Source organism: Nelumbo lutea, chromosome 6 (genome assembly GCF_056320005.1).
Source record: "Nelumbo lutea isolate HS-2025 chromosome 6, American lotus-T2T, whole genome shotgun sequence".
Lineage (NCBI taxonomy): Eukaryota > Viridiplantae > Streptophyta > Magnoliopsida > Proteales > Nelumbonaceae > Nelumbo > Nelumbo lutea.
Genome location: NC_142689.1, coordinates 51,286,643 through 51,312,311, shown reverse-complemented (window position 1 = coordinate 51,312,311; position 25,669 = coordinate 51,286,643). Strand labels below are relative to the sequence as shown.

General features: G+C 41.7%; 1 protein-coding gene and 1 long non-coding RNA gene across 4 annotated transcripts in view; one reads left to right on the top strand and one right to left on the bottom strand.

Annotated features, from left to right (window-relative positions):
• LOC148848879 (uncharacterized) overlaps positions 1-20,796 on the bottom strand; it is a 76,936-nt gene extending 56,140 nt beyond the window's left edge. For 2 of the 3 annotated variants that reach the window (XM_088951204.1, XM_088951205.1), the window contains exons 1-2: positions 20,383-20,760; positions 15,851-15,923 (exon numbers count right to left, since the gene is read on the bottom strand). In XM_088951204.1, coding sequence (XP_088807330.1) covers positions 15,851-15,923; positions 20,383-20,576 — 267 coding nt within the window. In that variant the 5' untranslated portion in view covers positions 20,577-20,760. Of the gene's footprint in view, positions 1-15,850; positions 15,924-20,382 lie in introns of all 3 variants that reach the window. The other variant, XM_088951206.1, reaches the window with a different exon arrangement.
• A 2,986-nt stretch (positions 20,797-23,782) lies between these two features.
• Positions 23,783-25,272, top strand: LOC148848878 (uncharacterized). The gene is made up of 2 exons (XR_016101098.1): positions 23,783-24,145; positions 24,518-25,272. It is a non-coding gene; the product is annotated as an uncharacterized LOC148848878 (long non-coding RNA).
• The last annotated feature ends 397 nt before the right edge of the window (positions 25,273-25,669 follow it).

Genomic DNA, 25,669 nt, shown 5'->3' with positions numbered 1-25,669 from the left:
CGGCCTTAGAATAGTCAAAGTGTGCCCTTTTCCCAGTTAAATTCAATGTTGTGACCTCTAAGGGTCTCTGTGCAACTTTTGTGGCAAACTAGGGAAGTTACATGGCTGAAATGCAGTTTTTGGGAAGCTGGTATGAAGTCCAGCTGAGAGAGGGAGTGTTCTTGTGAAAAACTGAGAATAGGAGGGCAACTCCTATCTGCTAGACCCAGAATGGCACCACTCTTACTGTATTAGCATGCTCCCCTCTCATTAACAAACCCAAGGGCGCCTTCTAGCTCATTCTTTTCATCTTTAGCAAACCCTAACCGCTCCTAGCTGCTCAATCTCCACCATTTATTTTAGGGCACTCTCTTTTTAGCTTTTTAACACTAGGGTGCCACCTAATTTCTAATCCTCACCATTCAGCCCCTAATCATTAGATCTCAGCCCTCCATTCCATTTTCTATCTCAGCCATCCACTCTAGGGCACCACCCACTCCTTTTAATCTCCACCTTTCAACCCTAGGCGCCTTAATCTCCACCCTCCATTTCTAAGCACCCAAATCTCAACCCTACATAAAATTGGGCACCCTCTCATTCTTTTCTCAGCCTTAGGATCAACCCAGAACCATCCTAACCCTTCATTAGAAACCCTAGGACGCCCATATCTTTGCTAAAACCCAGCTACTGCCCCCCTCTTTCTCTCTAATCCCAGTTGTGTCCATCCTTCTCTATAAAAAGGACTCAAGGGCTCTTGAGAAGGGGTTGGATTCTGCCCCTAGGTAAAACGAAAGGCTAATCTTGAGAAGTTCAAGGGTAGAGGAAGAGGAGGACACCCAGGCAAGAAGAGGGGTTCCTGCTTGTAGTTCGCCTATGCCACTACTGCCACCTCTGGATTCGGATCCCAACCATTAGTCTTAGATTTAATTTTTGTTCTTTCATTTCTAGTTCCGTTTTTTCCTTTCTACAATTTACTTTCATTCAGTTTGATTTTTGTTTTCTTTTCTGTAGATCTGGAACTCGGCCAGGTAAGACCTCGGCCAAGTAAGATGGAAGGCCTAGCATGATAAGTTCGAGGGTCAAAGGAGAGATCCGAAAACTGCTACCTCTGATCGGATTACAGACTTTTTATTTCGTTCCTTTTATTTAATTATTTTTGTTATTTATTTATTTATTTTTCTGCACTTCTCACTTCCAGCACTGTTCGAATTTTATTTTAATGAATTTCAGTTTAATTAATTAAATTTTGTGTTTCTGCAACTCTCAATTGTGTTATCTTTCCCGGATTTAAGTAAATAACGATTTTTCTCTCACTTCTCTGTGTATACAACCCGTTCTCACCATTTACTACGTTTGAAATTGTTTGAGAATCGGAAAAAGAAATTATAAATATTAAAACTAGTGTTCCAAAGTGGTTAGCGACACGGTTCTGCCCCCCCCCTAAACATGCAAAATTACAAAAATACCCTTGCTGTCCTAAAATGTAAGAAACTCAAATAAGTCCTATCCAACAGCAAACTCAACCACACAAAGAGCATCTTAAGGTGAATTGAAGACTTTAAGATTTTCCCAAGTTGATCCATTGCTAACTAAGTTCCCACATGGTCCCATGTGATCATAATGATGCCAAATAAGCATAGTAGCAGCTTTGGTTCTCTTTTGATATGCCTTAAGTTGATCTCCATCATCTCTCCCCGGCTTGGAAAAACTTAGCTCTATTGATTAAAAGGAAATATGCCTCTCATACATATCGCATTTTAGGCGTTGGAACTCATTGGCAATGATGCAATTGCAATGAGGGTAAGGACGACCTTTCCATTTCAAAAGAAACTTGCAACATCCCCTATGTTGTGTTGAAACAATTTGATCACCAATAATATCTTCAATCTCTTCCTTGGAAATGAGGGCTAGTGGTAAGTGGCCTACAGACTGGTTTATATTGATTGCATTTTTTTTGAAGTAACAAAAAAGAAAATTTATTAATAGAAGAAAAATGTACATCTGATAGTGATGAGATATCACTGGAAAGCAAAACTACAAAGGAGGGCAGAGCAAAAAAGAAAGATACATTGAGAAGAAGAAAGGGAAAAAAAACATAAGCCAAACAAAGGTTGCAGAGTGTTTCAAAATCTTGAACCAATGTCTTCCTTTGTGATTCCTTCGAACTCTGGGAGAATGAGAATCCAATCCATAATTCTTTTGCCACATAGAAGTGCGATATGCTCCATTAAGCGAGCCTTCTCATCAAATATTCTTCTATTTCTTTCTTTCCATGGTTCCCAGCAAACTGCAAAGGAAATGCAACTCCAGGCAATCTATGCCTTGACATTTCCTAATATCTTTGGTCACTTGGAGAAAATATCCTCCACAAAATTGGGAGACCACCCACCAGCCTTGAAGAGACTAAAGAAGAAACCTCTATCTTGAAGATGGTTTAATGTCAATATGCTACCCAATGCAACTAGACAACAAAAGATTCCACCCTTGGGGGACAGAGTTTCCCCAAATGCCTTTTGAACCTGAATTTGGCCAAGAATCGGCCATTTTTAGATTCTTTCCACCATCTCGAATCTTTCCTTTCCACCTTGATAAAGTTCAAACCTGCACTAGAATTCAGTAAGAAATAACAGTAGCAAAAAACTAAAAAAGGATAGAGAAAGAAGAAGAGAAGAAAAGAGAAGAGAAGAGAGAAGGAAAAACTAGTTCGAACTAGAGAGAGAGTTATATTCTCCCTGGTCGGTGAACTACCCCTATACAATTGACACTAACACTCCCCCTCAAGCTTGTGAGTATATATCATATAGACCCATCTTGTTACATATGTAATCCACTCTTCCCCGACTCAATCCTTTGGTGAACAAGTTTGCCCATTGATTTCCTATGTTAACATATGCAGTGGCTATCACTCCGCTTAGCACCTTCTCCCTCACAAAGTGACAATCAACTTCTCTATGTGTTGTTCTCTCATGAAAAACTGAAATAGAAGAGATGTGGACTGCAGCTTGTTGTCACAATAAAGCTTCATTGGAGTGTCAATTGAGTACCCCATCTCCTATAGAAGATTTCTCAACCACACTAGCTCACAAGTTGTATGTGCCATGGCTTTGTATTCAGCTTCTACACTATTTCTTGCCACCATTGTTTGTTTCTTACTCTTCAATGTCACCAAATTACCCCTAAGAAAGGTACAATAACCTGTAGTGGACCTTCTGTCAAATACAGAACCGTTAATACTCATCACATGGGGCACTCATCATCTCCTTCCCAGAAACATCCGTAGATGTAGAAGGCATCTGATCAGCTTGTTGACTCTCCTGTCTGGAACTACTATCACTAGCCACTGCATGATTTGCCCAAGTTGAAGGTGTGCCCTCCATACCACAATGTGTACACCTCCTCGAACCATTACAACATCCTCTACAACGAACTCCCCTGAATCTCAACCTCCAATTCTTCCACCACCACGACTATACATGGGTCCACCACCACCACTACGACCAAGCATGGGTCCACTGCCACCACTACGACCAGGCTGAACTCCCCGAGCTCCACCTCTAACTCCACGACCTTCCCCTCTCGTCACTACAAAGGCAGACCTGTCAGAGATATTAGAAGTCTCTATAGGTCCAACAAAATCCTTCGAAGTTTGGCAAACACCTCTTCTAGAGAGGGAAGAGTTGTCCCACCTAGTATTTGTGCTCTCACTGGTTCATACTCAGGTTTCAGCCCTACTAAAAATCCGGTTACATCTAGTTGTTCGCTCTGTTGTTGTTGAATCTAAACATCGGAAGTGAGGGGATGGTACACATTCAACTCATTATGAAAGTTCCTCATGCTAGCATAGTATTCCTCAAGACTTTGTCAACCTTGTTGCAGATTAAAGTACTCCTGATAAAGCTGGTACACTCTAGTAATGTTGTCTTGTCCCAAGTACAGCTTCTTGGCATAGTCCCAAATCTCTTTCGGTGTATCTAAGAACATAAAATTCACGTTGATCTTGGGTTTCATACTATTCCACAACCAGGTCATAATCTGTGCATCTTCTTGTTCCCAATCACTATACTCCTAAGAATCAGCGGGAGGTTTTTCTTCTCTTACATGCTTCCCTTTCTTCTTGGCCCTAAGGAAGACCTCTATACATTTCGCCCAAGGCACATAATTTTCCCCGTTCAATTTGATAGAGGTCATCTGAACATTCAGGTAATCAGTGGTAACCATGACACTAGATTTGCATTCACTATTGTCTCCCATATCTGATTTTTTTTTCTTCCTTTTTTCACCTGTATATCACACTTCTAATTCACTTCTCACCTACAGCCACTTCTCACCACACTACACACTAGTGGAAACACCTACAGAGATGGTTTTCAGCAACAACAGTTGTTGATACTCTTCATTCTCAGCACCACTGTTAGCGTAAGTGGTATTTCTGTCTTTATACTTATATTAAGGTTGCTGAACTGTAATATTATGTTAGAACCAATGCACCTTACTTAAATAAGGGCACATATGTCTTTTCCATTTATTTTAATAATAAAAGCACATATCTGGCCAAATGGGAGTTAGGTTTTTGACTTCCAGTTCGAACCAGACTTTCTATTTATTTTAATAATAAAAGCCTCTCTCTACATGACTGATCTCAGACAAATAGAACTCCAAGGCAGGCCAAATCATAACATGGTATCAGAGCAACTCGAATCTGCCAAGATTTCTGTCTGACTAGATTTCTACTCTTTGTGCACCCAATCTAGGGTTTCTCTTGATTTTCCTGCATTCAACTGGAGATAAGGGAAAGGGCTGAAAAGGAGTGATCGCCCTCTCCCCTTGGAGGTTTCTAAGCCTCCAGTCGTGTCTTGTGTGGTCGGTTGCTGTGGTTTCTAAGAAGCCCTCCCCTAATCGATGAAGAGAAGAGGGTCGATCTGTGTGGTGCAGTGGCTGTCTTGTGTGGACTGATTTTCTGCTCGTGTGGTTGTTCCTTCAGTGATAAGGTAGCCGTAGGAGTAGGGTTTGTGGTGTAAAGAGTACAATTTTCAGCAACAACAAGTGCTGAAATCAGTGTGACGAGTGTGATCTAGTCGTGTGCAGTGTGCAGAATTCAGTGACAATAGAATTCAGCAAGTGTGCAGAATCGGTGATAACAGAATGGGAGATAACAGTGACTGTAAATCTAATGTGATGGTGCCTACAGACTACCTGAATGTTCAGATGACCTCCATTAAACTAAATGGAGAGAATTATGTGCCTTGGGCTAAATCCGTCGAAATCTTTCTGAAGGCAAAGAAGAAAGTAAAACACATAAGAGAGGAGAAACCCTCCACTAACTCTCACGAGTATGAAGACTGGGAGCAAGAGGATGCTCAGATCATCACATGGTTATGGAATAGTATGGAACCCAGGATTAGTGTAAATTTCATGTTTCTTGACACTGCCAAAGATGTGTGGGACCATGCAAAGAAATTGTATTCGGGTCAGGACAATACAACCAGAGTGTATCAGTTGTATCAGGAGTACTTTAATCTGCAACAGGGTAATCATAGTCTTGAGGAGTACTATGCCAGTATGAGAAACATACGTAATGAGCTAAATGTCCATCACCCTCTCATTTATGATGTCAAAATTCAGCAACAACAGAGAGAACAGCTTGATGTGACTCGATTTTTGGTGGGACTGAAATCTGAATATGAACCAGTACGAGCTCAGATACTAGGAGGATCATCTCTCCCTTCCTTAGAAGAGGTATTTGCTCGACTCCGGAGGACTTCTATCGGATCTACTGAGAACTCTAATATCTCAGACAGATATGCCTTTGCTGTGTCGAGAGGCCGTGGTGCTAGAGGTGGAGCTCGGGGAGCTCAGTCTGGTCGTGGTGGTAGTAGTGGTCCGGTGTATGGCCGAAGTGGCAATGGTGGGCCTACTTATAATCGTGGTGGTGGTCGTACTGGGGGCAGAGATTCAGGGGGAGCCCGTGGTAGAGGACGTGGCTCAAGCCCAAAGAGGTGCACTCATTGTTGTATGGATGGACATACCATTAACTATTGTTATGATCTACATGGTCCACCCTTAACCTGGGCCAGTCATGCTATGACTAGTGACACCAGTTCCAGCTTTAGACAGGAGAATCGTTCATCTGATCAGATACCTCCTACATCCACAAATGGTCCCGTGGAGGAGATGGTGAGTGTTCCCCGTGATGAATATGAGAGGTTTATCCAATCCACATCACAGCAGAACACAGCTACTTTCGCTCAATCAGGTACGGCTTGTTTGGCATCCACACCCAATCCTTGGATCATTGACTCTGGAGCCTCCGATCACATGATTGGAACTCCAGGTGTGTTTTCTTCCCTATCTCATTGCTCAACAACAAAATCTGTCACCCTTGCTAATGGTTCCACATCCTCAATTTGTGGTGTTGGTAATGTTGACGTAGACCTTGTATCCCTATCCTCAATTTTTTATGTTCCTAAATTGCCTTTTAATCTTATGTCTGTTAGTAAGCTGACCAAATCACTTAATTGCTCCATTACTTTTTATCTTTCTATGTGTGTTTTTCAGGATCTCAAGACAGGGATGAAGATTGGTGGAGGGCATGAAGCTGGTGGACTGTATTACCTTGACGGTGGTGGAAAAACTTCAACAGCTATCCAGTCATCCCTTTCTCCTCTCCAGTGGCACTATCGATTTGGTCATCCGTCGTTGAAAGTTTTAAAGTCTTTGGTTCCGTTTGAGTCAACTTTCTGTTTTGGATTGTGAGTCGTGTCAGTTTAGGAAACACCATCATGTTCCCTTTAGTTCTAGGGTTGATAACCATGTGTCGAGTCCTTTTTCTTTGATTCACTCCGATGTTTGGGATCCTTATAAAGTAATGTCATATAATGGGTATAGATGTTTTGTCATTTTTGTAGATGATTTTTCAAGGATGACGTGGCTCTATCTAATGAAAGAAATATGTGAATTGTTTACCATTTTTCAGAAATTTTATGCTAAGATTCATAATCAATTTGGTATTCACATTAAAGTTTTCCGTTCTGATAATGGCCGTGAATATTTATCCTCATCATTTCAAGAATACATGGACCAATACGGCATTATACATCAAACCTCATGTACCTACACCCCACAACAAAATGGGGTGCTTGAGAGAAAGAATCGTCATCTCTTGGAAACAGCACGATCCCTCATGCATCACATGAATGTTCCCAAACCCTTTTGGAGTGATGTGGTGCTTACCTCTTGCTTTCTGATTAATCGGATGCCCACGTCCATCCTTGATGGTCATTCTCCGTCTACGATCCTATTTCCCGCCTTGTCTCGGTTTCCTCTTACTCCTAGGGTATTTGGGTGTGTCTGCTTCGTCCATAATCTGGGTCCCGAGAACAACAAGTTCGATGCCCGTTCTCTCAAGTGCATCTTCCTTGGCTATTCTCGGACCCAGAAGGGTATAAGTGTTACCATCCTAGTTCTCGACAGTCCTTTGTGTGCTGATGTCACCTTCTTTGAGTCTACTCCGTTCTTTTTCGGGTCCGGTGATGCTTTTTCCTCCTCGTCACCTCCACTTCCCATTGCCGACCCTCTTCCCCTTGTTCCAGCCGTGACCAAATCCTTGCCTCCAGTGCCACCACCGGTTGAACGCCCACCTATCCGTCAAGTGTATACACATCGTCCACGCGCACCAGCTACTACTCCGGCTACATCACCATCGACAAATCCGGCTCCAGACCCGAACCCAGCATCTGATCTTGATCTTCCCATTGCCTTGCGGAAAGGTAAACGCACTTGCACCCTTCATCATATTTCCAATTATGTTTCACTTACTCACATTTCTGCCTCCCATCGCCAGTTTGTCACCTTGTTATCATCAGTTGTTGTCCCTAAGGATGTCCAGGAAGCCCTTGCCTCTCTAGGGTGGTGTCGTGCAATGGCAGAAGAACTTTCATCCCTTCATCATAATCATACTTGGGACCTCACCGTTCTTCCTCCTAGGAAGCAAGTTGTTGGTTGTAAATGGGTTTATACAGTTAAGTATCTTCCCGATGGTGGTGTTGAACGCCTGAAAGCGCGATTGGTTGCAAAAGGGTACTCCCAAACCTATGGTATTGACTATACAGAGACCTTCTCACCAGTTGCTAAGATAGGGTCAGTTCGTGTTGTGATCTCTCTTGCAGCTATGTATGCTTGGCCGCTATATCAGCTTGATATCAAGAATGCTTTTTTGCATGGTGACTTACTCGAGGAGGTCTACATGGAGCAACCTCCAAGGTTTGTTGCTCAGGGGGAGGATGGTAAGGTGTGCAGACTAAGGAAGGCTATATATGGGCTTAAACAGTCTCCTCAAGCATGGTTTGGTAGGTTCAGTGAGATGGTAAAGAAGTTTGGTATGAAAAAATGCCAAGTTGATCATTTTGTATTCAGTCATGACTCCGGGAGGAAAAATACTGTTGGTGTATGTAGATGATATTATTATTACCAGGAATGATAACATGGGTATTGGCAGGCTGAAAACTTATCTACAAGATCATTTTCAGACAAAGGATCTTGGTAAACTGAAATATTTCTTGGGGATAGAGGTAGCGAGATCTAAGTATGGTATTAATTTGTGCCAGAGGAAATATGTGCTTGATTTGCTGGAAGAAACAGGCTTTTTGGGTGCTAAACCAACTGAAACACCTATGGACACAAATACTAGGCTAAGCAGTAATATGGGTGAAGTGTTTGAAGACCCTAGCAGATACCGACGACTTGTAGGTAAATTGAACTACCTAACCATTACTAAGGCCAGACATCTCATTTGGGGTTAGTGTGGTAAGTCAGTTCATGTAAAAACCTCTGATTCCTCATTGGAATGCAGTTCTGAGAGTTGTGAGGTATTTAAAAGGGGCTCCGGGTCGCGGTTTGATATACAAAAGTGGTGGAAAACTTGAAATAAAAGGGTATTCTGATGCTAACTGGACCGGTTCTATGTCTGATAGGCAATCTACCACAGGCTATTTCACTTTCTTGGGGGGTAACCTGGTGACATGAAAAAGTAAGAAACAGACAGTTGTAGCAAGAAGTAGTGCAAAAGCAGAATATAGGGCTATGGCGCATACTGCTTGTGAATTAGTGTGGCTAAGGAACCTTCTACAAGAAGTAGGGTACAACATCAATACTCCAATGAAACTCTATTGTGACAATCAGGCTGCAGTTCATATTTCTTCTAATCCGGTGCTTCATGAAAGAACCAAGCACATTAAGGTTGACTGTCACTTTGTGAGGGAGAAGGTGCTGAATGGAGAGCTAGACCTGCATATGTTAATACAGGAAACCAGTGGGCAGACTTATTTACAAAAGGTTTGAGTCGGGGAAGAGTGGACTACATATGTAACAAGCTGGGATTATATGATATATACTCACCAGCTTGAGGGGGAGTGTTAGCGTAAGGGTATTTCTGTCTTTATACTTATATTAAGGTTGTTGATTTGTAATATTATGTTAGAACTAGTGCTCCTTACTTAAATAAGGGCGCATATGTCTTTTCCATTTATTTTAATAATAAAAGCACATATCTAGCCGAATGAGAGTTAGGTTTTTTGACTTCCAGTTTGAACCAGACTTTCTCCTTTTCTCTCTCTCTTTCTTCCACCTTTCTACATCTCTCTACGTGACTGATCTCAGACAAATAGAACTCCAAGGCAGGCCGAATCATAACAACCACAAACCTACCTGAATTCACACCACAAACCTACCTCAACATAGCAACTCACCAACCACTCGATTAACACTGAAACACCCATACAATCCACCTATTCAATCAGCAAAGAAACAACCTGCACTACTGCACCACCCGAAACAACCCTCTTCGTACCATCGATTAAAGGGTTCCCTACTAACCACCACAAACACCCACTAAACCACCAACTGAAGGCATGAAAACCTCCAAAGGGAAAGGTCGATCACTCCTTTTCAGCCATTTTCCTTATCTCCAACTGATGATGCAAAAATCTGGAAAACCCTAGGCTGAATGGCAGTAAAGAGAATTCTGGGCAGATCTGAATTTGTCACAGTTGCTCTCATACCATGATAAAGTTCAGACCTGCACTAGAATTCAGTAAGAAATAACAGTAGCAGAAAACTAAAAAAGGATAGAGAGAGAAAAAGAAGAGAAGAGAAAAGAGAAGGAAAAACTGGTTCGAACTAGAGAGAGAGTTCTATTCTCCCTAGTCGTCCAGATTGTATTTATACTTTTCCAATGAAAACTAAAAGGTCTGTTGTACCCCTACTTAAGTATGGGACACATCACTTAACTTAAACGTGACACCTCACACCAAACATAAACAAATTGACAAAACTACCCCTATGTCGACACTAACACACCTGTTTGTGTTACTTGTAATGTAAAATAGATGAAAAAAAAAGTTTAGGACTGTATCCATCTACCCCTCCCCCCAAGACCCCAGATAGCTGGAACCAAGATGGGTAATGACCCTTTTTAGTAATGTAAATTAGAAGTCAGGTCAGGTGGCTGTCTTCCAACCTAATATCATTGAGTTTTTAAACATTGATCTACACAAAAAATTATTTATTCATAACATTTTACTGCTATAATTTAAAAAAAAAAAAACAGCAAGTTAATTTCATTAAAAATATGAATAACCTGATTCCAAATTAGGATTGATGAGACATGAGAGATGCAGAATAGCTAGAAGCTGAAGAAAATGAACTGCTTGGGTGCTTTTTTTCTTTAATCAGTAACAAACTGGTTGAATGATTATAATCCCGTATTAGCTTCATCCCTGGGTCAGGGGCCCCCTAAAACAAGTCTGCCTGTTCCACGCCTCCACATACAAACAAAGCAAGGCTTCTAGCAGATCTTGAATGTTGAAATCCGGTTGAACAAACTGTTCAGAGTGGTAGCCAAAACCTTTGTACCAGGTCGCCATTAACATAATGGTTGCCAAGGCCTTTGCATGAGCTGTCCAGTGAATCTTCTATAACATGCTCAATTCATGTCTATGTATGGTTTTTGTATAACCTATACCTGCAGCCACAACCTGGGTCCTATGGAATGGAAGGAATTTGTACATCTTTCAAAACAACTGTACATCAGAATATACTCTCTCAAACATGGCAGTTGGCTATTGATGTTGGCTTGCTAAGATATTGACTAGCCATCAAGCTCCTGTTGGGGACCTTTACCACAACTTTTATTAATTGCATGTTGTTTTGATAATCTTCAATATTTAGATCCGGTGATTTTTTTGGACAAACCTGTTGAACAGGGGCTTCTTGTACATGGAAGCTGGTGTTCATAATTTATATCTTTTTTTTTTAATTGTTCATAATTTATATCTTTCTGCAGCAAAACTCTACCTTTTACCAACAAAAAAAACAAAATAAAAAAAAGGTGTGATCTTGGGCTTTCTGGGCAGGAAACTAAAAAAAAATCTTTCTAATGAGACCAAAATCAAGCTAAACTAGCAACTTTTGATACATATTTAGGCCCAAGTAGAATAAGGGAATTAAAATGTTTCTCTTGGATAGTGACAACGAAGGAAAGACCTGTGAGAGCAGCAATCTGATATGTTAGCATAGTTGAGATGACAACAAAGGAAAGATTCCTGCCGGCGACAAAGTGGAGGAAGATAACAGTTGTGGAAAAGAAAATATTTCTTCTGGAAGAAATCAGTGGAGGCTCAGGGATTAAAATCAGAGGAGATAAGAGATCTGTAGTAGTTCTAGGGAGGGAGGCAATTTGCTGGTTCAAGGGCTTCCTTGATGGAACAATACTTGCCATCGCTGAGCCCGGATGGAAAGGAGAGTTGGTGTGTGATAGGAAAAGATTCTTGGTGGAGAATAAAAACAATAACAGAGGTACCTACATTCAGCTAACTGAAGCTTTTGGAAATGGAAAGAAGCAAGCGATTTGTAAAGAAGCAAGGTTGGATTATGGTTGCAGGAGCTCTAGATGATTTTGAGCAAAGGAGGTGGGGATTGGAAAGAAAAACAAGCATCCCTACACAAGTCCCAGAAATGTCAGCACAAGATAGGTAGCAGATAAGAGCCTCGCAATCTCACAGGTTGGAGAAGATGAGAAAGAAAAGATCAAAGGTGTTGGGTGGAGCAGTTGTGTGCCCAAAGCTGGTATTAGAAGGATCTTTGAAAGACTGAGAAAAGAGAAAGGTGATAAGATTCATAGAGGAAGTGGTTGACTGGTATGGAGTTCTAGTTGATGTCATCAAGACGCTTCCGGAAATAGAACAAGCATTCCTGATTCCGTTTGAGAAGAAGGCAATTTTGGATCTTGATCGCTCTCTTGAGGTCACGGCAAAAATACAGACAAGTGAAGGTTGGGCCTTGTTGCAGAACTGGAACCCTTCCTGCAAAGAGTTCGTGTTGGAGGAAGTGGAGGCTATTCAAATAAAACTGATTGGGCTTCCATTTAATCTATGGAAGCAGGAGATTTTCTCCCAAGTGGCAATACTCTGTGGAGGGTCGCTTATAGCAGTGGGATCTGTCCTCTCTTCAAGCCGCAAAGATCAAGGTAAAGGGCTCTAACCCGCAGCGGGTTCCAAGATCAGTCGAGATCTTCTCCGGCGGGCGGTGGGCCGGTGGCGGAGAGTCTGGTTAGTGATGGAAGTTGAAACGTTGCTGTGGGAGGAAGGTAAAGAGGTAGGAGACGACGGTGATGTGTCCAGAAGACTGCCAGGTGGACAAGAAATTATGGAAGAACAGCAGTGCTAATGTCAGTTCTGTTTTAGAAGGTGGACTGTCAAACTTTAATCTGTTTGGCTCCAATTTGCCATTAAAAAGGGGTTGTTCACATATTTTTGAGTTTCACCAGTCAGTCTGCCCGAAGAACAAACCGTCTTTTGTGGAAGTCTTAAAAAACAGATTTAAAAAGAATGGGCCACATGCTGCTCCTGGGTTGAACCAGTCTTTAGTTCTCTCCCATGTGATGACTTAAAGGGCACATGTGTGGGCTTTAGTAAGTCGATGGGGGATGGTACTCATGATCTATCATCGTCCCCATCGACCCAAGACAGTCGAACTGGTTCGAAGTCTTTGCAGCTGCAGTGGGCTAGGTGCAATAGGCCTAACCCTCGCAATGAAAGGACTAAGGCGGACTGGAAGGACGATGATGTAGAGGATCAATGGATCGATTGTGAAGACTCAGACAACGGTTTCTCTTCTGAAGATGATTCTAGCAGCAGAAGTTACGCAGACACTGTTCAGGTCAGCGTGGAGAGTGGGGATGACCTTCACATTGTTTCCCTTTTTGATGAAAAGGAGGCCGCAATCAATAAGAGGAGATCACAAGATGGAGATGTATTTCACCCAACTACGAACAGAGATGGTGATTTGCAACTGACACCGGTTAGTGGTTTGAAGGATCTTTCATTTTATCAGGAGGGGAATAGGTATTCAAGAGGGTAAGGAACTCATTCCAGGCAAGAGACAGGAGCAAGATGATAAGTTGGTGTTTCGGCAGGGGATCCAGGAGGTTACATAGGATCTTCTGGGTGGGGGTACAAGTACTAAGATGGCCAAGTCAAATACTCATCCGAAGCCTTCCCAACTAGTTAGAACTGAAGATGGGGGTTTGGAGAGGCACCAAATGGAAAAGGTCACTGAAACTTCTGTGTTACTAAAACACACATCATACTTTCTTCTCAACCTTTTGGTAACTCTGCTGGTTTAGTTTTTTATGCTAATGTGTTTTGTTGGTCCTACAGTTTAACCAGATCCCATCCAAGGCTACGATTTGCCCATGAATATGCCAGAAGAAGGAGAGATGAGTAGGGGATTAGGAGATGTAGTTGGTGCAAGAGAGAGAGAGATAATGGGAAAGGAAGAAGGGGTGGGTGTGGCTGAGGCTAGGGGTGAAAGGAGGCAGAAGTTTAAGGAAGGAGCAGGGACTGATAGGGGGATGGGTATAGATGGGGAAAAAGAAACCACTAAAAGGATTCAATCCCAAGAAGGTGAGAGTGATGAGGAGGCTGGGAGGGTCTTAGTTAAGGGGAAGGAAGAAAAGAAGGAGGCGGGAGATAGTAGAAGAAGCCAAGAAGATTAGAATGCAAAGGACCCAGTGGTTGTTTTGGCTGATAAAATGGGGTTGAAAGTTGGAAAAAATTAAAGAAAAGGAATCTCAAAAGAAGGTAAGTAAAGAAAAAGGGGGCAAGAGGAGAAGGAAGCTAAATGAAGTTGAAAAACTCATTAGTGATGTGTAAGGGGATAAGGAGTTCAGTGCTAGGGGAGGGAGGAGAGGGGGTCTATAGGCTAGATGAGGGTTGGGGCCAGTATTTTATGTGATCATGAAGATTATTAGTTGGAATGTAAGGTGATTAGGAAGAGCCACAAAAAGAGTAGTCAAACAGGTATTGAGAAAGGAGAGACCGGATTTTGTTCTAATTCAAGAATCCAAAATTCAAATAGACAAGAAGTGGATAAGAAGCTTGTGGGGAGAGAGGAATATTAATTGGAGCTTCGCTCCCTCTTGGGGTGCATCGGGGGGCATTGTAACAATGTGGAGAGAAGTAGTCCAATGTTTGGAAGAATTGGTAAGCCGATTCTCAGTTTCTATTAAGCTAAAGAGTGTGCAGGACAGTTTTGAATGGGTTCTCACGAATGTCTATGAGCCAAATTCATATAAAGAAAGGAAGAAATTATGGGAGGAGCTTGGGGATATTAGGGGACTCTGGGGTGGACCTTGGTGTTTAGGGGGAGATTTCAATGTAGTAAGGTTTGTGATTGAGACAACCGGGGGTAGGCAAAGAACTAAATTGAGTATGAGAAAGTTCAACTCCTTTATTGAAGCTTTTGAGCTAAGAGATATTACTCTAGGGCAATCCTGTTATACTTGGCCAAACCTTCAAGCATCCCCTATCCTATCCAAGCTTGATACGTTTTTAGTTTCACCTAACTGGGAAGAGCATTGGCCAGGGTTAGTTGGGAGAAATTTACCAAGAATCACCTCAGACCATTGGCCCATCTGTTTGTTTGAGAGAATCAGTGATGGTGGCCCAACTGCATTCAAATTTGAAAATATGTGGCTCACTCACCCGGATTTTAAAGAGAAAGTCAATGTTTGGTGGAATAGTATGGCCGCACCTGCAATGTTGGAAGGATAAAAGTTCCTAAAGAAGCTTCAATTGTTGAAAAAGGAGATCAAAGAGTGGAATAGGGAAAAGTTTGGGAGATTGGAGGAGAAGAAAGTTGATTTGATTTCTTAGATTGAGGCAATAGATAGCAAAGAGGTAGAAGGAACTCTAGATGAAGGTGAAAATGAGCTGATATGGAACTTGAAGAAAGAACTAGGGGAGACCTTATTGAGAGAGGAGATATGCTGGAAGCAAAAGTCAAGAAAGAGATGGATCAAAGAAGGTGATGGAAATACAAAATTTTACCATGCCATTACAAATGGAAGGAGAAGGAAGAGCATGATTACTTCTTTAGTGGTGGGGAAAATGAGATCACGGACCAAGATGAGATTGCTAAAACATGATGTAGCACATGAAACAATAATGGAGTACCTTACTATCTCAGATGAAGTCATTGAGAATGCAGTCAAACTGCAGTTCAACCATTGAACCAAGAACAGCCAGCCTTATAGGTCATATGCCCAGTCTGGTTTTCAAAACATCGCTTCTACCATTCCAGGTGGCAATGCAATAATGCAAAAGATTGTTAGGAACTTCATACAACTGGAAATTTGCAATTTATTGCATTATGATTTTTATGTTTCTCTTTTGCAAATAAAACTGTAGCCAAATCGATTATTTCCAGATTTCCATGTCTTGTATTGGGACAATAAATTTCAACCCAAAGCCAAAACACCAAACTACAAGGTCATCTACCACTAGGAATGGAGATGAGAAATGTACAAGTCTATTACCTTTCTACATATTGGAGGCAACTCTTCAACTCTAGCTGGAACCTGATTCCATGCAACTGCTAAATCAATACCTCTGTATTTGTCAAAGCAAATCTTGTCAAACATAGCAAGGAAATATGAAGCAGAAATGTAAACAATTTAAATAACATGTTACTCGGAGTAAATAATATAGGCCTGAAGAAATTACTTTATAAGCAAACAAAGTTGAGATTTTCACCACACAAAGCCAAATAAGAGGGAGAACATATAAAGCATTGTAACAAATGTATAATTAATCATGCTTCTATCATTCCATGAACAAAACAGGGACATCAAAACTTCACCCATTGTTCTTTAATGATAACTTCTTTAATATGCTGACTAAGATTCCACTTCCATTTTCCCTTCTATTCCAATTTACGAGGTGATCCTTCCTTGTATCTCCCAGTTCCCATAGAAAGTCCCATTTAACCCTCTTTACAAATTAGAATAAGGCCCTAAACACTGAAAAGAAATAGACAGGGTAATTAGAAAGGTTGACTTGATTGGGGATGTTAAGTGGTGAATAAACAGGGTTCTTTCTGTTTTTTCCTTTATTTCTGTTTTATTCTTGTACAACCTGCCCCACCTTATACAGGGACAAATTGTTCTTTTATGTAATAAAAGACTTCTATTTATGGTGATTGACTGGGTGAGGGAAACCAACTTCTCTCCCTTTTTTGAGAAAAGGTAGCTTTATTCAAGAGAAACAAGAGTACATGAGAAGATGTATAAAAAGAGCTGAAAACTCTAAGAGTTATACAAGAAGAGAACTATCGCTAAAAAGGTAATCCCTGCGAACACTAGCCTTTGCTAGGCCATCAGCTACAGTGTTTATCTCCCTAGGGATCTAGCCTGATTGTTCATTCAAAGAGGAAAGGATGTCTCTCGCTTCAGTCAAGTAATGAGCTAAGGCCCAGGGGCCACCATCCAATTCAGCTAACCAATTGATAAACTTCTCCCCCATTTGAATCACTCCTTAACTCTTCTCTCCTCTTCTCTTCTTAATATGGAGTGCAACCTATCATATTCTGGTTTTAGAAGACAAGTCGTTTTGCCTCCAAATGTTAATGTTACTCCTTTCCCAAGAGGCCAAACTCTTTAGAATATGGATCCCAAAATGAGAGAGATCTTAGATTACACCCTAGAGATAAGCCTAAACTCTATGACATTGTACACACCAGGACACTAGCTAACTTCTGTATGACACTACCTTGCAAATTCAAACCCATCGAACAGCCCTTTTCCATATTGATCCTAAGATTTTTCGAAGACAAAAAACTAAATATCCCATCCTTCCCTGTATCTTGACAAAATATTACCCTCTCAAGTAGGGGTAACCATAGCCCAGGTCGGGCTAGGCTTAGCACCTATGATAAGGGTTAAAACCGAGCCTGGCCCAGCCTAAACCCCAGGCCTGAAACATAAGTGTAGGGCCTATACTAGGCTTTGGGACTATGATATCATATTTGAATATGTATAAAAATATTGTGCGGGCTCAGGCTGATCATTGGGCCTAAGACATTAAAATACATGGCCACCCAACACTCACAAATCCTTGGGAACAACTTGAACGTTAAGGTGGATTATATTTTTGAGAGTAAACTGCAATGAAGGAAGTCTTCATCAAATTGAGTGAAGGGGTTTTTGAAAGAGTGAGATGGCTAGAAAGATGCTTAGCTGGCCATTTCGTTAAGTCTGAACCAGATGAGGAAGATGTTCCAGGATGGGTCAAGCGTAGGACTGTCAATGGGTCGGGTCTAGGTCAGGTCTAGGTAGAACCAGTCCCAACCAATTATTAATCAGGACAAAACAACGGATCCAAAACTGTCCCAGTTAATAGTCGGGTCTATTGGGTCTAAACCGGATTATCTGAAAATTATATTTGTTTATTTAAATAATATTTTAAATTTTAAATTTTCATAATATAACCTTAATAAAAATGATAAAATTACTAAGTTATTTATATGTTAATATAGTAAACACTTTTTATTAATGACCTTATTTATTACCTATCAAATTTACCATTTCAAACATAAAATATGATAACAAGTGTAAGAAAATAATCAGTTCCAAGTGTGCATCGGTTCGGGATAGACAAGTACAAGAACCAACTCAATTTTTAATTGGGACAAAATCATGAAACTGGTTTTATAATTGTAATTATAATTCCCCGCCTCTTAAAACCATCTTATATTAATAAGAATGAATGAACAATATTAGCAAAAAAGGGGGTTGTGCTAGGCATGCACCTTTGTAAAGGGGCTGTGCTTGGGCCTAGGTGAGGCACAGGCCCTGAAATACACATCGCCTGTGCACCTTTTATATCATTACTCCTGCATCAACTAATTATGTGAATGAAGGTTTTACATTTATTTATATAAGAATAGTTAACCTAAGAGAATAAGGTATGCACCCTTACACAAGTAATGTACACATGTCAACTTTGACACAAAACCTAGCCCCAAGCCTGAAAATTTTTTGGGCTTGGTTAGGCCAAGCTGGAAATGATTACTCCTACTCTGAAGAGCCAATTATAGATGTTAGACATCCAGCCTACCCATTGTAGATATTAGACAACTCAATACATCAACCACTAGGGAAAACTGTCGAGGATTTACTGTTCAATCCACCCTTTCTTCTTTCTCATCTTTCTTTATTGTTTTCCATTTTTCTGTTTTCTACTTGGTATCAAAGCACCTTTTAGACCTTGGTTAGAGTTTTCATGCGGCCCTAGATCAGTCAACTGCATGGAGATGTAAGAGGGCTGATCAAATGATCAAGGAAGGGTTAGATCTTGAATTTTTTATGGGATTCAGTCATGAGGATGGTGATTTGTGATTTGGCATCAAAATCAAGAAGAAATGGAGTAAGAAGAAGAATCCTAGTCAGAGTGGACTCTTTGTTTTTGACCTAGAGTTGGGCGCTCAAGGTTTTCTTGGCTTGTTGGGGCTTCATATAAGGGGTGATTCTGTTTCTGGTCTGCTTTAGCTTTTGGTGAGATCAACAGCCTCTTCTCCTATTTATTTCTGTTCCCAGGAAAGAATTCTCTCCGGGTAAGTGTTTTTTTTTTTTTCGTTTCCGAAATAATTTTTTGACTATCTATGTGGGATCAATCTGATTCATGAGATATTTCTTTGCTCTTTACTGTTATTTTTAGTTGTTTGAGACAATATGGAGGGCAGTGGTGTTGAACTGAAATCAACCAGTGACCTAGGTTTGGGTGTGGGAGGTTCCGGAGATCCTTTGGGATCTGAAATTAATGTTACAGTTAAATTGGATGGTACAACTATCTAGAATGGGTACAATCATCCAAAATGACCATTGGTGCACATCGGAAACTGGGATATATTTATTACTGGAGAGAAGAAGCCTGATACAAACTTCTCAGCGAGAGCAAGAGAAGTACATGGTAATGAGTTAGTTGTATAATTCTATATTACCTCATATTAGTAAAAATATGATGGTCACAGCTATATTTTTTTGCACCTATGATGGTCACAGCATAGAGTATTTGGTTTTCACATGCAGCTTCTTTGGAGAATTTTGGAGTAGATTATTCAGAATTAGACCTACACAACCAAGCACTTAAGAACTTGACCTGACAATAGTCAATGGACCACCATACCTTCAAATGGATTATCATCCCATCCTTGATTCATAAATTAATCTTATTCAGCTCAAGTTAGCATAAATGGATGAAGAGAAGTTCAAAGCCAAATAAGAGATTTTACCAAAAGAAATTCAGACAGAGATACCTCCATTGAGATTACCCTTTTCTGAACTCTCATATTGCCTTGGCACATCACGCCAGCCTAGGGATTACCAAGAACCATGATATAGGGTATAGGTTGCTTTCATATTCTATGTGCTCCTTTTGACTCGATTTTTGGTTTTCCAGCTTGAGGTTTGTGGCTCAGGCGTGTTGGAGGATAGTTTCTTGCTTTTTCTTGCTGTACCAGAATCATATTTTTCAGATGTCAGATATCCTGTAGGTCTTGATTTGTTTCTCTTGCTTTTTTTTAGTTTGTACAGGCACGGTTGGTCTATTTTCTGTGAAGGAATGTCTCCCTTATCCACTTATATAAAAACGATTGTAAATTTGTATGCTTTTTTATTTTTCTATAGTAATACACTTGCTTAGCAGTTAGTGTGAAGACAAAGTAGACTTATGCAAGTTCAAGTAAATACAGAATCCAAAGAAGTACAGATCTAAATTATTTATAACACATATTGGTCAATTGCGGCACGCGAACAACCTTCTTTCACTAACAAAACCAGCAATTAACCTTCGTAGTTATCACAGTCAGATTCAATACCTACTCCAGAATCTACAGACCAGGTAAATAATACCATGCACCCCCATCCCTTGACGGGGTTCAGAAAAATCAGTGTAAAGTAAACCAGGAAAAAAAGAAGGAATATAGAAACAAGCTGAAAACACAGAAACAAAACAAAAAAATTAGAAGAGATTTGAAAATAAAACAAATGAAATTGAGAGAGAGGAAACATACCTAGCCATCGTAATGCAGAGACCAGATAACTCCTGGGGGTTGGACCGCTGTGCGTTCAATTGCATGGAAAGGCGTTCTGCCACGGTCGCAACGAACAACTTGTTAATATGCAATGCGGAAGCAGGATTGCCTATTACAGTTGACACCGCACCAGCGTTCGAGACCGGCGGCAACTGATGCGTAGCCCCAGCCATTTGCACCTGCCCCCCCTCTCTCTCTCTCTCTCTCTCCCTATGTGAGTAGGAGGTTTGCTCCTGATTTGCTCCTGCAGTAAGAGGGTTCGGATTTCGGAAGCTGAGAACGGAAACGACTGTTTAATAATGGTTACAGAAATGTAAATTGTATATATAAAGCTGTAAGCCGATGGAAGACTGTTTCATCGTTTTTTTTTTTTTTCCTGTTTCTTTTACTTCCGTCGCTAGGTGTTTGGATCGTGCAAATGCGACTCCTCTTTGGTTTTAATTACGGCTCTGTCACGATATTAGCCTTGCTTACACTCGGTGGATTTACGTTAAGGGACACTATTTGGAAAAAGTGATTTTATCTTCGGGCAGACCTCCAAACCTTAATGTACTCTTTAAAGAATAGTGGTCGACCTCCTTGGGTGACTAACCTTGGCACTCCTAAACTAACATCTATGGTTAATGATTATCATGGTTACCAGGGTTCCTCATGGGCAAACACATGCTCACAGGGACAGTGCATGGATTGGCACTGCACCACCAACACTCAAGGAAGGCTTGGCATGCAGGCCTGGCTTAAGCAAGACCCTTTACCATGCCAGCCCCTTGCCAAAGCTAAATGAACTATCACGTTGCCCATAGCACATGGGTGTATTCCGACCCAGCAGTTGCCTATCATCATCGGTACATGTGTCCAGCATTATCGGCATACAGGAGTCCCTTCACATTGGCGCCAAATCACCTCTCATCACGACCATCCACCTTTAACACGTAAGTAGCGCCTCCCATGGACCGGCAAAAGCCAGCAGAGTGCCCCGCCCATGAGCCTTGAGGTCATGATCTAGTGCTACTGACCTTGGTGGAGCCATCTCATCGAGCAACTCCTAACCCTAAGCATACAAAAGGCTTATACTGGCCTACCTTGGCCTGGACGCTGCACGGGTTTCTTCCGCTGCAGATCTACCCCCCGTGGCAGTTGGTATCAAAGTAGATGCACACAAAGCTAGTTGAAGCGGTAATCTCAACAAGCAACATCGTGGGGTGCGGTCCCTCGGCACTTCCACTTGGGCACGAGCGAGCAAGCATTCACATCAAGCCTGGCAAGAGGCCATTCATCGTGTCCCCATTCCAATGACCCCAAAACAATGCCCTTGCGAGGGCAGACGCTTTGGTCGCAGTGCTCATGCGGGGGCAAACACATGAGCCATTACATGGAAGCCATTAGTTGTTGTTCATTTTGGTGAGGTGTTGGGTGATGCGCCTACATCTTGGTTTCATGACAGATAAGCCATTGTTTTGTAGTTTGCCAGAGGCACTACTAAGGCAAGCACAGTAGTTTGAAATTGGTTTGTGTCAACAATTGGTCAAGGAATATTACTGAAGTGGCAGTTTTGCACAAAACGGGTCCTTAGTTGAAGGCACAATATTGGAATGATAGGAATGTGGGTACACTAGTCGTTGGAGCATAGCGGCCCTACACCAGCAATGCATCAGAGGACATGCTCAGTTCAACAACAAGGCGGAACATTCGCGGCAGCAACAACATACATCACAAGGTGAGTGCATGTTCAACAACATCATGGGTAAAAGTTGCCACACTTGCGTTCATTGCGACCAAATCTCCTTGACGCAACAACACATTGGGGCCCCCTCGAAGCGAAGATGTAGGCGAAGTGAAGTGTAATTTCGAGGGCCAAAAAAGCATAAGCCATGGCTAGGTTTGAGTAACCCAAACACAGCGAGGTGAAGTCTACAGGTCGGCATGGTGAAAGGGTATACCTAGGACATACCTTAGCAGTAGGAGTAGGCCTATCACATCGTGTTCGATAGCACCACCGAAAAGCTACCATGAAGACGGTTGAGCCTTGAGGTAAAGATGATACATGGGGCAGATCTCCGTGAAGCACACACATCCAATTTCTTTGAGGACCCTTCTCACACACTTTCAACGGCATAGCCATTGCACAGTTTGAGTAACCTCAACACAAGGGGTGAAGTCTAGGTAGGCCAACATGGTGAAATGGTTCTGTCCCCATAAATGGACACCAACATAGGCGAGACCCAGGTTGGCAGGTGAGCCCTGGAACTGGCACACACGTGGATGTGGCGGGACACAGACGCCCATTCACAGAAGGAACTATTGTTGATGATGACAATGAATTGAGTGGGGGAGCCTGTCACCGTCTGACACAAGCTTAGCCTTGCCTACGCTTGGCGGGCTTGCATTAAGGGACACCATCGTCATTTTCGCGTGTAAGATTTTTGGGAAAAGTGATGTTATTTTCAGGCAAACCTCCAAAATCTTAATGTACTCTTTGAGGAATGGTGGTCAACCTCCTCCTTGGGTGCCTAACCTTGGCACTCCTAGACCAACATCCCGTGCGGGGTGGCCCTTGTTAATGGTTACCATGGTTCCTCATGGGCGCACACATGCTCATGGGGACAGTGCATGGACCTGCACTGCGCTGTTGACACTCAAGGGAGGCTTGGCATATGGGCCTAGCTTAAGCATGACCCTTCACCACGCCAATCCCTTGCCTAAATTGAATGAGCTATCCCATTACCCATATCACACGGGTGTGTTCTGGCCCAGCGACTGCCTCTCATCAACGACACTCATGTGCCTAGCATCACTAGCATATAGGAGTCCCTTCACATCGGCACCAAGTCGCCTCCCATCATGGCCATCCTCCTTTAGCACGTAAGTGGCGCCTCTCATGGACTGACAAGAGCTAGTAGAGTGCCCCGACCATGAGTCTTGAGGTCATGATCCAGTGCTACTAACCTTAGTGGAGCCATCTCATCGGGCAACTCCTAGCCCTAAGCATACAAAAGGTTTGTCCTGGCCTACATTGGTCTGGATGCCACACGGGTTTCTTCTACTACAAATCTACCCCTGTGACATCTCGGCGGTGTTTGGTAAATATCGGTCCATTCGAGGCAAGTGTTTGAATGTCGATCCCGCTGGAGTCTGGAGACGGACCAAAGCACGAAGACGTTAAATAACAAATAGGGGAATTTACCGCCCAACCAAGGGAATAAAAAAGGATATCGAATCTGCTCTTTACATAGGGCACCTCATTCACGCCTCACACGCACATCGTACCATGCATTGGGAACACTTCTCGTACTTATAAGTTATTCACGGTGGATGTGCGTTTGATAAGCCCCATTCCATAAAAAATACCTCGAAAAGCATTGTACTACTTTAGAAATTTCGAATTTTTATACCTTGAAAATGCAAATTTCCATCAACTCCACTGTCCCACACCCACATCACCCCAACATCCCGTCATATTATAAAATACCCAAAATACCCCTAGTACCCACTTGACTCTCGACCCTCTATAGAAAAACGAAGGAATACCCCTAACATCCCACTATGGTTAAACAGTTAATCTTCTCTCTCCTCCCAACGCCCATCTTAATTTCTTCCTTTCACCGGTGTTCGTTTGAAAAGACAACAGAGTTTCTGCAAGCGGAGGGCTGCCACATCAGAAGATCGAACATCCAGTTTTACTCACTATTTTCCATGCCACATCCGAAGACCGAACCTGTTCATTCAAGCAGTGGAAGACGAGGTAAGATTCTAACCCTCTTTCTTTCTACATTGTCTGTCATTATCTCCATTTTTTTAATCTTTATTTTTATCTGTAAATCCCGCATTTCCCTTCATCTTTCTCGTTGGTACTTCTGCCACAACCTGAGCGATGGCAAGCATTATTTCCCCTGTTTTCCAAGTTATGAATTAGATTAATGTCGTGTAATGGCCTTTATATTGTTCTAACAGTTATATTTTTTGTGTTAATAAAATCATACATTTTGGCAATCACGTTGCAAACCTTGTAACAGTATGTTGTATGTATTTTTGTTATTTTTTTGTAATTTGATGACAAATGTTTTGTATACTTACATTTTGTTGAAAGTACATTTTGAAAGCAATGGCAAATAAGGGAATTTGCACCAGATGTTCACCAAAACGCTTCAATGAGCCTATTTCAAACTTGGGGTTAAGAAGGGAGCACAATGGAGCTCTTAATGCCATCCCCTTTGGACAATTAATTTGCATTCCACCAAGCACTTTTGATAAGGCGCTTATCGTGGAGATGGTACAACGGTGGGACCCAGAGACTAGTACATTCAATTTAGGTGGTGTGTATGTACAATTTATCGACTGGGACATTGCGCTAATATTGGAACAGAGGTTAGAAGGACGTCCCGTGATCACGGGCATCTACTCGTCGCTTCCAGAGTTCATTAATCGTTTGTTTGGACTTAGCGGTGATTCCTCCACCCAACTGCTCTTGAGTACAGTAGAGGAGAAGTTCCTTAGTGTAGTGCATGAGAAATTGAATGAATCGACTGAAGATGTGGTGAAGTTGATTCTCTTGCACCTATTTGGGTCGATTTTGTTTCCACAAGGGGGGCCCCGTGTGAGCCTTGTGTAGGCCAGTTACATCAATGATCTGGCACACATATCCGAATATTCATTGGCGCGGTGTGTGCATCAATTCATCGTAGATGGCCTTAATCGTGTTGTTGGTTACACGAGCATGCCTATAATTGATGGTCAAAGGTCCTTTTCAGGCACAATATTTGGTTATTTTGCTACTGTGATGGTGTGTATATGTGACTCAAGAATTTCTTGATGGTTGTGTATTGTTTCCTGTTTAGTGGAAGAAAACAATTTACTATTGGTATCTCTAAATGAATGTAATTCTTTTGTAGGCATGGCTGTTTGAGCATAGTATAGAGGCTAGACCATCAAATCCCATTGCTAGGCCACATTAATGAAATGGGGCAAAATGGGGCACAGTGACAGCTTTAATAGGATAGATTTTATTTGGAAAATAACAGCTGGAATGGTTAGTATATGATTTATACTCTTACTTGACCTCGGTTCATTGTTAATAATCTAGCTATTTACATTATTTATGTTGGAGCAACAGAAGTGTGGTGGTAAAAATAAAAGGAAGAAGCAGAAAATTTATAGAAGAGGAGAGGAATATAGTATAAAGAGAAGAATATGAAAAGCCCATGTAGAGTTTTGGATTTACTTCATACCTAGCTTATTGACCAGTGTTACAAAATGTTTCAAATTTCAA